This window comes from Oncorhynchus gorbuscha, linkage group LG01 (genome assembly GCF_021184085.1).
Source record: "Oncorhynchus gorbuscha isolate QuinsamMale2020 ecotype Even-year linkage group LG01, OgorEven_v1.0, whole genome shotgun sequence".
In the NCBI taxonomy this organism is placed as follows: domain Eukaryota; kingdom Metazoa; phylum Chordata; class Actinopteri; order Salmoniformes; family Salmonidae; genus Oncorhynchus; species Oncorhynchus gorbuscha.
In genome coordinates, this window is record NC_060173.1 from 89,107,298 (window position 1) to 89,120,608 (window position 13,311).

Here is a 13,311-nt window from a genome sequence, read left to right on the forward strand (position 1 = left end):
AAAAATACAATATGATGGGTTATTGCATAGCACCATTGGTGCAAACTATATACACTACCTAGTATTAAAAATACTATATAAGCTGTTATTACACAACACTGACAGTGTTAATTCCCTAACACTGAAAAAGAGTAACAGTGTCAGCACTAAGCACAGTATTCATATAAGGCTCAAAGTGTGGACCCATATAGACACTGGCCAAGTGATATATTGAATACTGCTGATTTGACACTGGAGAAGTTGTGGTCTACCAATGAGTATAAACTAAATACATGTTGAAAGTTCTTTGTCTTCTGATGAAGGTGTGGTAGTGGGTTGACAAAAATAGCATGACCTATTAAGCAAAGGCCCCTCGTCTGTCCTAACACAACAGTCTGATTATTGCATCATCATCTACTGGTGGCCAGGCACGTCCAGGCACACAGTCACCAAAACACCACAGGTGCACTTTGACAACCAACACACACCTTGTTTAGCTAGTAGACCACAACACTGCCAGGAAACAAAGCTGATGCAACAGGGCCTTAGAGCAAGCTAATCCGATTCATAGAGAAACATGGGAAAAACACCAGCGAGGGAAATCAACCGCCATGTCGCCTCTGGCTGGGAGAGGGGCTGGTCACCTTCAACAGAAAAGTGCAGGGCTGCATTCAGTGAGTTTTTACGTTCTGGAACGTTTGAACAGACACGGTGCTGTACTTAACAACCGATTGAAAAACGGGGAGGGTTGTGGGTTGGGGAACGCTGGCCACTGCCCTTTAAATATGTCACTCATTGCTTCGAGCCTCACCTCGCCACACCCACCAAACGGACGCAAACGTTCCTCAAAGTCTGTTCAATAACGTAAAAGAGCGTTTTAGGGAAATGTGTCGTTCAGTACAAACCGTTCCGCAACGTAGCAAATGTTCAGGCGGACTGAACGCACGCCAGGTGTTTCTAAGACTGTTCGTCTCTACTGTCTGACAGAGGTAACTAGCGGTGTTAGAAAAGGACAGAAGGAGCAAAGTGGGGGCTATAAAAGGAGGGAAGAAAATGACGGCATTGGTGAGAAGATTTCTTTTAAAGGAGCGAGAAGAAAAATAGGATGAAGCAATACAAGAAGAGTAGGAGTGTGATAAGAGGAAGTGAGAGTGAGAAACAGGAAGACAGAAAGATGGGAAGATGAAGAGAGGAAGGAGAAAAAAGAGAGGAAGGAGGGGAAGGAGGGGTAAACTTACATTGGATCTGCTCATGCACCACCAGGGCAAAGTGATCTGTCTCCAGGATACGGGACAGCTTACCCAGGTTATCTGTTAGTCGCACCTGAGGACGACACATGACAATTAGGAAACCCTACTCAATGATGACCTTTTTGTTTGAAAGCTATTTGTTTAGGAGGTTACGGTTGAGTAGGAGTATAAGAGCATATAGGTGAGGTGACTGACCTGTTTGAATTGTTTGTAAAGCACCTTGGCGACAGGGTCAGAGGCCTTGACCTTCCCAGACAGTACTGAAGACAACATATTGCCCAGGGTAACCATCCCTAGGATCACGCTACACAGACAAAGATAGAGAGGATATGGTCATTATTATTATGACAACTGAATACAGGCAATGTTTTTTCAATACTAATCAATGTTTTGTCAATAACAATACTAATGTTTTGTCAACATTTGGCACATGGTCTCTATGGCAACCAGGTAACTAGGGTAACCAGGTAAAATCGTACCCGGACTCATCAACGACGGGTGCCTGGTCGAAGGCCTTCTCCTTGAGGATCTTGATGGTCTTCTTGATGTTGACTGAAGGCAGCACAGTGAGGGGGGAAAATAGGTTCAGACCCTGCAGACTCAGGTTCCACCACCAGGGTTTGGACACCATCAGGTCTTCTGGGGTTAGGAAGCCCTTATCACACATCCAGTTATCACTCAGGAACTTAGACCTGGGGGGTAGGGGTTAGAAATGGGTTAGAACTGGGTTAGAATTGGTCCTACTAAAGTTAAATCCCTGGTATCCCATAAAAAACCATAGCAATTCTCCTTCTCCCCAAACTTAACTCCCCCACATTATCCTTTTCGCCTCAACCTCCCTCCTCTTCCACTCACCCCCCTCTTCTCTCCCTCTCTAGTTGCTTACATGTAGTTGCGGATGGAGTCAGGCAGGATGACGACACAGCGCTGGCCCTCCTTCAGCTCTGTGGCCATTCTAACTGCTGCAGCCATGGCCGTACCTGAACTACCTCCTACACTTACAGACAGACAGAGAGAGACAGAGAGAGAGAGAGACAGAGAGAGAGAGAGAGAGAGAGAGAGAGAGAGAGAGAGAGAGAGAGAGAGAGACAGAGAGAGAGAGACAGAGAGAGACAGAGAGAGAGAGAGAGAGAGACACCGAGAGAGAGAGAGAGGGAGAGAGAGAGAGAGAGAGAGAGAGCGAAAGAGAGACAGAGAGAGACAGAGAGAGAGAGAGAGAGACAGAGAGAGAGAGACAGAGAGAGAGAGACAGAGAGAGAGAGAGAGAGAGAGAGAGAGAGAGAGACAGAGAGAGACACCAAGAGAGAGAGAGAGAGCTAGACCATACAGTACTACACAGAGACACACACTATTAGAGAATTATGATTTTTGGGAGCACCAGTCATGATGTGTGACATCAACCTACCGCAGAGAAGCCCCTCCTCCCTGATCAGCATGCGTGACATGGCAAAAGACTCATCGTCATTGGACTTATACCACCTGTCAACTACCTGCAAAAGAGAGAAACATTCATATGCATTCTACCATAGCACTCAGATACAACATACAGTCATACAGTATGTATAGATGATGAGTCATTTAACTTCCACAATTTGAACACACTTGAGTTTGAGCTGTCATACTGTATATTATTGTAGATCTTACTGTATCCAGAATAGTAAACCCAGCGCTACCACAGTTTCACAAACAGCTCATTTCAGGAGGTCACTGTCACATACTCACAGATCTGTCTAGTACAGTAGGGATGAAGTCGTATCCGATGCCCTCCACCTCGTACTGGGTCTTATCTGTTTTGTTCAGCTCCTCTGGTTCAGCCAGTATAGAACCCTCAGGGTCCACACCCACGATCTACACAACACAGAACAACAATGTTAACTAACCATTACATCAATGGGCCAAAATAACACGGTAATAAATACATCACACACAAAGGTAACGCAAAGGCAAGTGAGGCAACTGTTTGATCTTTACTTTATCAATTTGAGATACATGTTATGGCTTTATTTATCAGTGGCAGGATTAATATTCTTTTAGGATCCAACTTCATGGCTTAGCGCAATACGTTACACTACATGACCAAAGGTATGTGGACACCTGCTTGTCGAACATCTCATTCCAAAATGATGCCCATTAATATGGAGTTGGTTCCCCCTTTGCTGCTATAACAGCCTCCACACTTCTGGGAAGCCTTTCCACTAGATGTTGGGACAATGTTGCAGGGACTTGCTTCCATTCAGCCAGAAGAGTATTACTGAGGTCAGGCACTGATGTTGGGCGATTAGTTCCAAGTTCCAATTAATGCCAAAGGTGATTGTTGGGGTTGAGGTCAGGGCTCTGTGCAGGCCAGTCAAGTTCTTCCACACTGATCTCGACATAACATTTCTGTATGGACCTCGCTTTGTGCGCGGGGGCATTGTCATGCTGAAACTGGAAAAGGCGTCCGCAAACTGTTGCCACAAAGTTGGAAGCACAGAATCGTCTAGAATGTTATTGTATGCTGTAGCTTTAGGGGCCTAGCATGAACCATGAAAAACAGCCTCAGACCATTATTCCTCCTCCACCAAACTTTACAGTTGGCACTATGCATTGGGGCAGGTAGCGTTCTCCTGGCATCTGCCAAACCCAGATTCGTCTGTCAGACTGCCAGATGGTGTAGCATGATTCATCACTCCAGTTGATGCTTGGCATTGCACATGGTGATCTTAGGCTTGTGTGCGGCTGCTTGGCCATGGAAAACCATTTAATTAAGCTCCTGACGAACAGTTCTTGTGCGGACGTTAGTGGTCCTGTTCTGTGAGCTTGTGTGGCTTACCACTTCACGTCTGAGCCTGTCACGATTTCCGCCGAAGTTGGCTCCCCTGCCTGTTCGGGCGGTGCTCGGCGGTCGTCGTCACCGCCCTACTAGAAGTTGGCTCCCCTGCCTGTTGGGGCGGTGCTCGGCGGTCGTCGTCACCGTCCTACTAGAAGTTGGCTCCCCTGCCTGTTGGGGTGGTGCTGGGCGGTCGTCGTCACCGTCCTACTAGCCGCTACCGATCCCTTTTTCGTTTGTCTGTTGGTTTTGTCTTATTAGTTTCACCTGTGTGTATTTTGGTTTAATTAGCTTCCCTATATGTAGTAGTTTGACCCGCCCTTGTTTTGTGCGGGATTGTCTTTTGTTACGTGTGTACATATTAAGTTGTGGTGTATTTTATTTTCTATACTGGACACCCTGTGATTTTGGGGTTGTCTGGTATAGTGTCCTGCGCCCTGTATTGTATTGGGCTTATCAGTTTGGTGTGCAATAGTAAAGCACTTTACTCCATTACTCTCTCTCTGTCTGATTCCTGCACACACACCTAGTCCCGCGTGACAGAGCCGTTGATGCTCCTAGATGTTTTGCCTTCACAATAACAGCACTTACAGTTGACCGGGGCAGCTCTAGCAGGCCAGAAATTTGACGAACTGACTTGTTGGAAAAGTGGCGACCTTTGGCGGTGCCACGTTGAAAGTCACTGAGCTCTTCAGTAAAGCCATTCTACTGCCAATGTTTGTCTATGGAGATTACATGGCTGTGTGGTCGATTTTATACATCTGTCAGCAACGGGTGTGGCTGAAATACCCTATGGGTCTTAAATTGATGTTGTTGCCTTAAACGTTCAGCTAAATGAATTTGGAATTGTCTCTCCAAGACAAAGAACACGAGGCAGGGCAATAACATGCAAGTCAGATTGCCTTCTTATAGATCTTGGGCATTGTGTTTGTGACTCAGTGCACTACCTTGATGTTGGGGCATCTCTCCTTCAGCTTGCGGGCGATGCCAGTGATGGTGCCACCGGTGCCAGCTCCTGCCACCAACATGTCCACCTTACCTGCAAGAGCAGAGTGGCGCAGAAAGATTTGTCTATCAGCACAGTAGTACGAAAAGGGTATTCTTCACTCAATTTCTCTATCGCACACACACATACCATCACACTGCTCCAGGATCTCCTCGGCAGTGGTGTCGTAGTGGGCCAGGGGGTTGCTAGGGTTACGGTACTGGTCCAGGATATGAGAGTTGGGAATCTCATTCTTCAGACGCCAGGCCACGCCTACGTGGGATTCCGGTGAATCAAAGCGGGCGGCGGTTGGGGTACGCACGATCTCCGCCCCCAAGGCTCTAAGCACATCCACCTGAGGAACACAAGACCAGATTACAGTTAATTCCATAACAAATGCCTACGCATGGAGACACAGACACAAACACACAGCAAGCCTCACCTTCTCCATGCTCATCTTCTCAGGCATGACGATGATGCAGCGATAGCCTTTAACTGCAGAGGCCAGGGCCAGACCAATACCTGCAGCAGAGAGAGAGAGAGAGAGAGAGAGAGAGAGAGAGAGAGAGACAGACAGACAGACAGACAGAGAGAGAGAGAGAGAGAGAGAGAGAGAGAGAGAGAGAGAGAGAGAGAGAGAGAGAGAGAGAGAGAGAGAGAGAGACAGAGAGAGAGAGAGAGAGAGAGAGAGAGAGAGAGAGAGACAGAGAGAGAGAGAGAGAGAGAGAGAGAGACAGAGAGAGAGAGAGACAGAGAGAGAGAGAGAGAGAGAGAGAGAGAGAGAGAGAGAGAGAGAGAGAGAGACAGAGAGAGACAGAGAGAGACAGAGAGAGAGAGAGAGAGAGACAGAGAGAGAGAGACAGAGAGAGAGAGAGAGAGAGAGAGACAGAGAGAGACAGAGAGAGAGACAGAGACAGAGACAGAGACAGAGAGAGAGAGAGAGAGAGAGAGAACAGGTGTAAATACAGGTGTGAATACCTGCAGGTCATGTCAGCAGTACAGACCATACTGCACAACTCAGGGCTGCAGTAGATCCTAATGTCAAAGGTAGGCTGGGAGGTCTCAGTGATCACACTATGCAAAACTCATTTTAAACGCACACACATGTATACACACTTGTACAGGCATACTCACACACAAAAAACACAAACAAAAATCCTTTAACTGGGGTGTAATCTTTCTGCTGTGAGTCACATAGCCAGTTCCACAGAGAGGGCCTTGTCGGTCTCTCTCTCTCTCTCATGCATACATACCTGTGTTGCCAGAGGTGGGCTCGATGATGGTGTCTCCTGGTTTGAGGATCCCATTTCTCTCTGCATCCTCCACCATCCTTAGACTGATACGGTCCTTCACACTGCCCCCTGCGTTAAAGAACTCACACTTGGCCACTACACACACACACACACACACACACACACACACACACACACACACACACACACACACACACACACACACACACACACACACACACACACACACACACACACACACACACACACACACACACACACACACACACACACACACGTGAGGAAATGTTGAATTATGAATATGTACTGCGCCGGCTCATATCGTTTACTTAAGCGTAACAACATATGGGCAAAACAAACCAATTTAGAAAACACTTAAGATCTTTTAATAACACAGAAAAGACTCAAACTAAAATCCCACTATGTAGAAGTTAAATATAAAGCCCCTCAACAACACAAGGGATTACATTAGAAGTTGCCCCAGGCATGGGAGGGGGGGATCATGGTTAGAGACTGAGCCCCCATGAACCGATTTGGAAAATGGGGGGGGGGGGTCGTCCAAAGTTCCGCACACATACCACACCCACTCTCCCTTTCACACGTACACAAGTACAATAGCCGATTGGCACAGATTACAAACTGCCCCACATCTACTATAGACAGCCAAAAAGTACATCTGAATCACGTGAAAATCCATGGAAGTACCATGGAAACAGGCCTCTTTGTCCCACTAAGCCATGTGAATCAACCAGAGATGGACTCTAAACAATCAGGCCCATAAAAAACACTCACTGGCGAGAGGGGAAAGATTTAGACCGAGGACCGTGACATGGTTCACATGTGGTGAACTCAAACCCCCCCCGACATGGAGGGTGGTACCAAACGGCACTATTATTAAGTCTAGTATTATTGTACTTACCGGTCTTTGGTCAACTGTACCAATCAATCAGAGAAAAAACAAGGATCTGTCTGAGCTAGTCGCCGGGCAGAATAACTGGTCTTTAACAAGAACAACAGATGCTACTATGTAATGACGGGAACATTTCCCTCAGAATCGACCTCCTGACTTCCCCAGACATCCCAAGCCTTGTGACTGTCACAATCCTGCCTAGTGGCACCTGATACAAGACCTTGCCACTCTCCTGCCACCCCTCCCACCCCACCTTGCTACAGTGGCCCTAAGGTCACCTATTCCCACACAGCAGAGGGTATTTCAGGTGACCATACCCTCCTCCACCCAGAGTGGACTAACCTACGTCAGACAAGACCTCTACCATACAGTGAAGCCTAGTGGACTTCACTGTATGAAGCCTAGTGAAGCCTAGTTTTTTTTTGTTTGGGGGGGGGGACAGAAAATGTGAGTTAAAAATGACACAGCCTGATAAGTTACTGTATTTCCATCATGTTGACACAAACAAGGAAGTGCATATACAGGTCATTGCCTTTATCTGGTTGTCTTCTGGCTAGTGTCAATATGCGTAGTGGGTGCCGTGCTGTGTGTGTTGACTGTGTGTCATGCCTTCAAGGTTGACTGTGTGTGTCATAACATGACTGTGTGTGTATGTGTAAATACTTACAGAGTTCACACTTAAGGCCGAAGGCTTTGGGGATCTTGTTCATGCGGACCAGCGGTGTGTCTCCGATCTTCCCGAGGATGTTGGGTAGAATGCTGGGAGCTTCAGTCCTGAGAGGCGGGTATGGGATGGAGACTCCGTTAATATACACAGAGAAAACATGGATCATTCCCAAATAGACAAGGAAACAAGGCAACAAAAACAAATCAAATTGTATTTGTCAAATGCTCTGTAAACATGGGTATATTTGATCCAAAGTACACTATATACTCCGGAGTCAATCACCACCTTCCGGAGACACCTGAAACCCCACCTCTTTAAGGAATACCTAGGATAGGATAAGTATTCCCCCCCCCCCGCCCCCTTTAAGATTTAGATGCACTATTGTAAAGTGACTGTTCCACTGGATGTCATAAGGTGAATGCATGCACCAATTTGTAAGTCGCTCTGGATAAGAGCGTCTGCTAAATGACTTAAATGTAAATGTAAATATAAAAAAAGGTATGTGGACACCACTTCAAATTAGTGTATTTGGCTGTTTCAGCCACACCTGTCGCTGACAGGTGTATAAAATTGAGCACTCTGCCATGCAATCTCCATCGACAAACACTGGCAGTAGAATGGCCTTACTGAAGAGCTCAGTGACTTTCAACGTGGCAACGTCATAGGATGCCACCTTTCCAACAAGTTAGTTCGTCAAACTTCTGGTGTGCTAGAGCTGCCCCGGTCAACTGTAAGTGCTGTTTCGAAGACGAAACGTCTGGGAGCAACAACGGCAAAGTGGTAAGCCACACAAGCTCACAGAACAGGACCACTAACGGCAGCACAAGAACTGCTCGTCGGGAGCTTCATGAAATGGTTTTCCATGGCCGAGCAGCCGCACACAAGCCTAAGATCTCCATGAGCAATGCCAAGCGTCGGTTGGAGTGGTATAAAGATTTCCGCCATTGGACTCTAGAGCAGTGGAAACGCGTTCTCTGGAGTGATGAATCACGCTTCACCATCTGGCAGTCTGACAGATGAATCTGGGTTTGTTGGATGTCAGGAGAAACGCTACCTGCATGAATGCATAGTGCCAACTGTAAAGTTTGGTGGAGGAGGAATAATAGTCTGGGGCTGTTTTTCATTGTTCGGGCCCCTTAGTTCTCGTGAAAGGAAATCTTAACGGTACGGCATACAATGATATTCTTGACGATTCTGTGCTTCTAACTTTGTGGCAACAGGTTGGGGAAGGCCCTTTCCTGTTTCAGCATGACAATGCTCCCGTGCACAAAGCGAGGTTCATAAAGAAATGTTTTGTCGAGATCGGTGTGGAAGAACTTGACTGGCCTGCACAGAGCCCTGACCTCAACACCATCAAACACCTTTGTGAACGCCGACTGCAAGCCAGGCCTAATCGCCCTACATCAGTACCCAACCTCACTAATGATCTTGTGGCTGAATGGAAGCAAGTCCCTGCAGCAATGTCCCAATATCTAGTGGAAAACCCTCCCAGAAGAGTGTAGGCTGTTATAGCACCAAAGGGGGGACCAACTCTATATTAATGGGCATGATTTTGGAATGAGATGTTCGACCAGCAGGTGTCCACATACTTTTGGTCATGTAGTGTATCTTCTTGAATGTTGTTACAGTTTTGTCATTTGGAAACTTATGTAATTTGGCTACTTTTGTAACAGGGTGTAACCTCTGTATCATGAAATCTTTGGGACAGAGAGTTTTGTAACATGGTACTGTATAGCCTATGGATTCTGTTTGTCAGTGAGACAAACACGCCTGTGCATGTGGCAGGCAGCACTGAGTTGTTGATGCCTTATATAACAACATATAACAACTTACATTTATTGAGTGGAGAGACTACAGTGTCAAACAGCCAGACTGTGCCAGAGGAATGCACACGCACATACCCTTTTCCCTAGGCCAAAATGCCAGCTCACTTCAGTGTTGCTGGAAACCATCCTAAAATTGCCATGTCATGGTGAAACACCAACCATCTTTTGCCCAACCCTTCCTCATTCCTGGGTCCTCTCTGTGGCTCTGGCCCTTTCAGGTGTGCCATTATGCAGGAAAATGGAGCCAGGCTATATGTCAAATTCTTCCAAGTCAAAACAACATCCTGTTTTTAATGTTGTTGCTCAACCAAACGAGAGACATAAAAGTACATGGGGCTGGGTTATCTTGGTTCTTTTTCCCCCTTTCAAGTGAAGCAAGCTGGTGACTATATCTTATCTACACAAGGGAAATTAGTGGAGTCAGTGAACTATGTAAACTATACAGTGCATTCAGAAAGTACTCAGACCGCTTGACTTTTTCCATATTTTGTTACGTTACAGCCTTATTCTAAAATGGATTAAATCAAATAAAAATCCTCATCAATCTACACACAATACCCCATAATGACAAAGCAAAAACAGGTTTATAGACATTTTTTGCAAATGTATTAAAAATATAAAACACATACATTATTTACATAAATATTCAGACCCTTTGCTATGAGACTCAAAATTGAGCTCAAGTGCATCCTGTTTCCACTGATCATCCTTGAGAACTTTCTACAACTTGATTGGAGTCCACCTGTGGTAAATTCAATTTAATGGACATGATTTAGAAAGGCACACCTGTCTATAAGGTCCCATAGCTGACAGTGCATGTCAGAGCAAAAACCAAGCTATGAGGTCGAAGGAATTGTGCATAGTGCTCCGATATCTGGGGAACGGTACCAAAACAATTCTGCAGCATTGAAGGTCCCCAAAAACACAGTGGCCTCCATCATTCATAAATGAAGAAGTTTGGAACCACCAAGACACTTCCTAGAGCTGGGCGCCCGGTCAAACTGAGCAATTGAGGGAGAAGGGCCTTGGTCAGGAAGGTGACCAAGAACCCAATTGTCACATTTTGACAGAGCATCAGAGTTCCTCTGTGGAGGTGGGATAACTTTCCAGAAGGACAACCATCTCCGCAGCACTCCACCAATCAGGCCTTTATGGTAAAGTGGCCAGACGTAAGCATCTCTAAAAGGCACATGACAGCCTGCTTGGAGTTTGCCAAAAGGCACCTAAAGGACTCAGACCATGACAAACAAGATTCTCTGGTCTGATGAAACCAAGGTTGAACTCTTTGGCCTGAATGCCAAGCATCACGTCATGAGGAAACCTGGCACCATCCCTATGGTGAAGCATACTGGTGGCAGTATCATGCTGTGGGGATTGTTTTCAGTGGCAGGGACTGGGAGACTAGTTAGGATCGAGAGAAAGATGAATGGAGCAAAGTACAGAGAGATCGTTGATGAAAACCTGCTCCAGAGTGCTCGGGACCTCAGACTGGGATGAAGATTCACCTTTCAACAGGACAATGACCCTAAGCACGCAGCCAAGACAACACAGGAGTGGCTTTGGCACAAGTCTCTGAATGTCCTTGAGTGGCTTAGCCAGAGCCTGGACTTGAACCCGATCGAACATCTCTAGAGAGACCTGAAAATAGCTGTGCAACGACGCTCCCCATCCAACGTGACAGAGTTTGAGAGGATCTGCAGAGAAGAATAGGAGAAACTCCCCAAATACAGGTGTGACAAGCTTGCAGCGTCATACCCAAGAAGATTTTAGCCTGTAATCACTGCCAAAGGTGCTTTAACAAAGTACTGAGTAAATGGTCTGAATCCTTATGTAAATGTGATATTTCAGTTTCTTATTTTGAATACAATTTCTAAAAAACAGTTTTTGCTTTGTCATTATGGGGTATTGTGTATAGATTGATAGAGGAAAACATTTGTTTTTATCCATTTTAGAATAAGGCTGTAACGTAACTAAATGTGGAAAAAGTCAACTGTTCTGAATAGTTTCCGAATGGACTGTAGGTGTTCAAAGAGGATGGAGGATCAGCAGAATATGTGTAAATACTCTGGTTCTGCTATGGAGATGTGACTCACAGTTCAGAGTGGCAGTGAGGGGACTCTACGGAAGACCCGCCCAGTTTCCAAGTGCATTTGCTGGGCAAGTCAGGACGGATCCACTGCCTCTCCTCCACGCCTGCGGCTGCCTTCTCTAGACCGTTCTCCCCCTCGTGCCCGTTCACATGGACCGACCCATTCTGGGCCTTATGGCCAGCACTGTCCTCGTTCACTTGAGCCGATCCATTCATGGAGAGCTTGTGGCCGTTCAACATGGCATCTCCGTTGACCTTGGAGCCCCCTTTCAAAATGGCAGCCACTTCGTTGGCTTGTGCGTTGCTGAGCTTGGCTGCGTTGGGGCAGACGGAGGGCTCGGCGCCTACAGAGTCCGTGCTGGAGAAAACCGACGACATGACTCACCTGAGAGAGAGAGGGGACAGAGAGAGAGAGGAGACAAAGAGTAACTGAATGATTATCAAATTATTGTAGTAAAATGTACTACCCTTCTCAGCTAATATGCAGATCTATGAAAAATAACACACACCCAATGTGGTTACATTCTCTATATCTATACATTATTACCATTCCTGTCCTTACATAACAAGGACAAGCCAGGATATGTCTAGGTGAATACTGACAGGGAGAATAGAATGCTCCCCCAACAGGCCTACCCAGACTTTCACACAGGTAACCTATATAGGCTACACACTGCAGAGACTAGAGTATAAAGCACAAAACCTCGGTCTCTGCCGTTGGGACTCTTTTATAAGGGCCGATTAGCCTAGCTCTGCATACACAGACACGCACGACTTATCCTGATTACTCTATTGGATAACAATGACAACTCTCCCTTTCTGTTTGGCTTGAACAGACAAGCAAAGTACTTCTGAAATAGCAGTCTTCTCAGAGATTGCAGGTGGGAACGATCGAATAGAAAGCCTAACAGGTCAAAATGGACGAAATGTACAGCAACTTTGACCAAAGGTCCAATGTGGGAAACAATGCTCTGTCCAGGGTTCATTTGTAAATTCTGTTCGTACTCAGCTGGATTGGCCATCTGTATTCAACAGCACTAACATTCAAGAGCAATAAAACAAGCAAAACAAAATTGTATCATTTTAAGGCTCTTGCATTTCTGAATGTTTTAAAAGCCTTCACATCCCTACTCTCGTGACTGACAGACCATGACATGTGATAATCTGTAATCACATATAAAACAAAAGGGTCTAGGAAAGTAAGACATTCTCACTAAGTTGATGGAGTTCAAACTCGAGATAATCTCGTACAGATCCCAATGCACTTAACATTTTCTTAGCTGGCAAACACCCAATCGCCTACTAATCTCATTGCAACCCCCTCGAGGTCTCTGATCACTACTTTTTTCCTTTTCTGTCTCCCTCTCCTCCAACCCCAGCCTCTCAGCCTCTACCCTGATGGTCATGTGTCGTCGCAATCTTCGCTCTCCTGATTCTGCCACTTCGAACCTACTATCCTCCCATTCCACATCCTATGACTCGCATTGTACCTTTTCCTCCCGGCCGGCTCGGCCCTCCCACCTTGTTCCGTGGCTGAGTGACT

At 46.2% G+C, this 13,311-nt stretch overlaps 1 protein-coding gene across 1 annotated transcript in view; it reads right to left on the reverse strand.

Annotated features, from left to right (window-relative positions):
• The window catches only part of LOC124045343 (cystathionine beta-synthase-like), a 32,628-nt gene that overhangs the window by 8,029 nt on the left and 11,288 nt on the right, over positions 1 to 13,311 (reverse strand). Inside the window, exons 2-13 of the mRNA XM_046364647.1 lie at positions 11,773 to 12,153; positions 7,854 to 7,960; positions 6,277 to 6,411; positions 5,466 to 5,545; positions 5,174 to 5,378; positions 4,986 to 5,077; positions 2,952 to 3,077; positions 2,635 to 2,719; positions 2,116 to 2,221; positions 1,709 to 1,921; positions 1,425 to 1,533; positions 1,218 to 1,302 (exon numbers count right to left, since the gene is read on the reverse strand). Of these exons, the coding sequence (XP_046220603.1) occupies positions 1,218 to 1,302; positions 1,425 to 1,533; positions 1,709 to 1,921; positions 2,116 to 2,221; positions 2,635 to 2,719; positions 2,952 to 3,077; positions 4,986 to 5,077; positions 5,174 to 5,378; positions 5,466 to 5,545; positions 6,277 to 6,411; positions 7,854 to 7,960; positions 11,773 to 12,146 (1,717 nt within the window). The 5' untranslated portion in view covers positions 12,147 to 12,153. The remainder of the gene's footprint in view (positions 1 to 1,217; positions 1,303 to 1,424; positions 1,534 to 1,708; positions 1,922 to 2,115; positions 2,222 to 2,634; positions 2,720 to 2,951; positions 3,078 to 4,985; positions 5,078 to 5,173; positions 5,379 to 5,465; positions 5,546 to 6,276; positions 6,412 to 7,853; positions 7,961 to 11,772; positions 12,154 to 13,311) is intronic.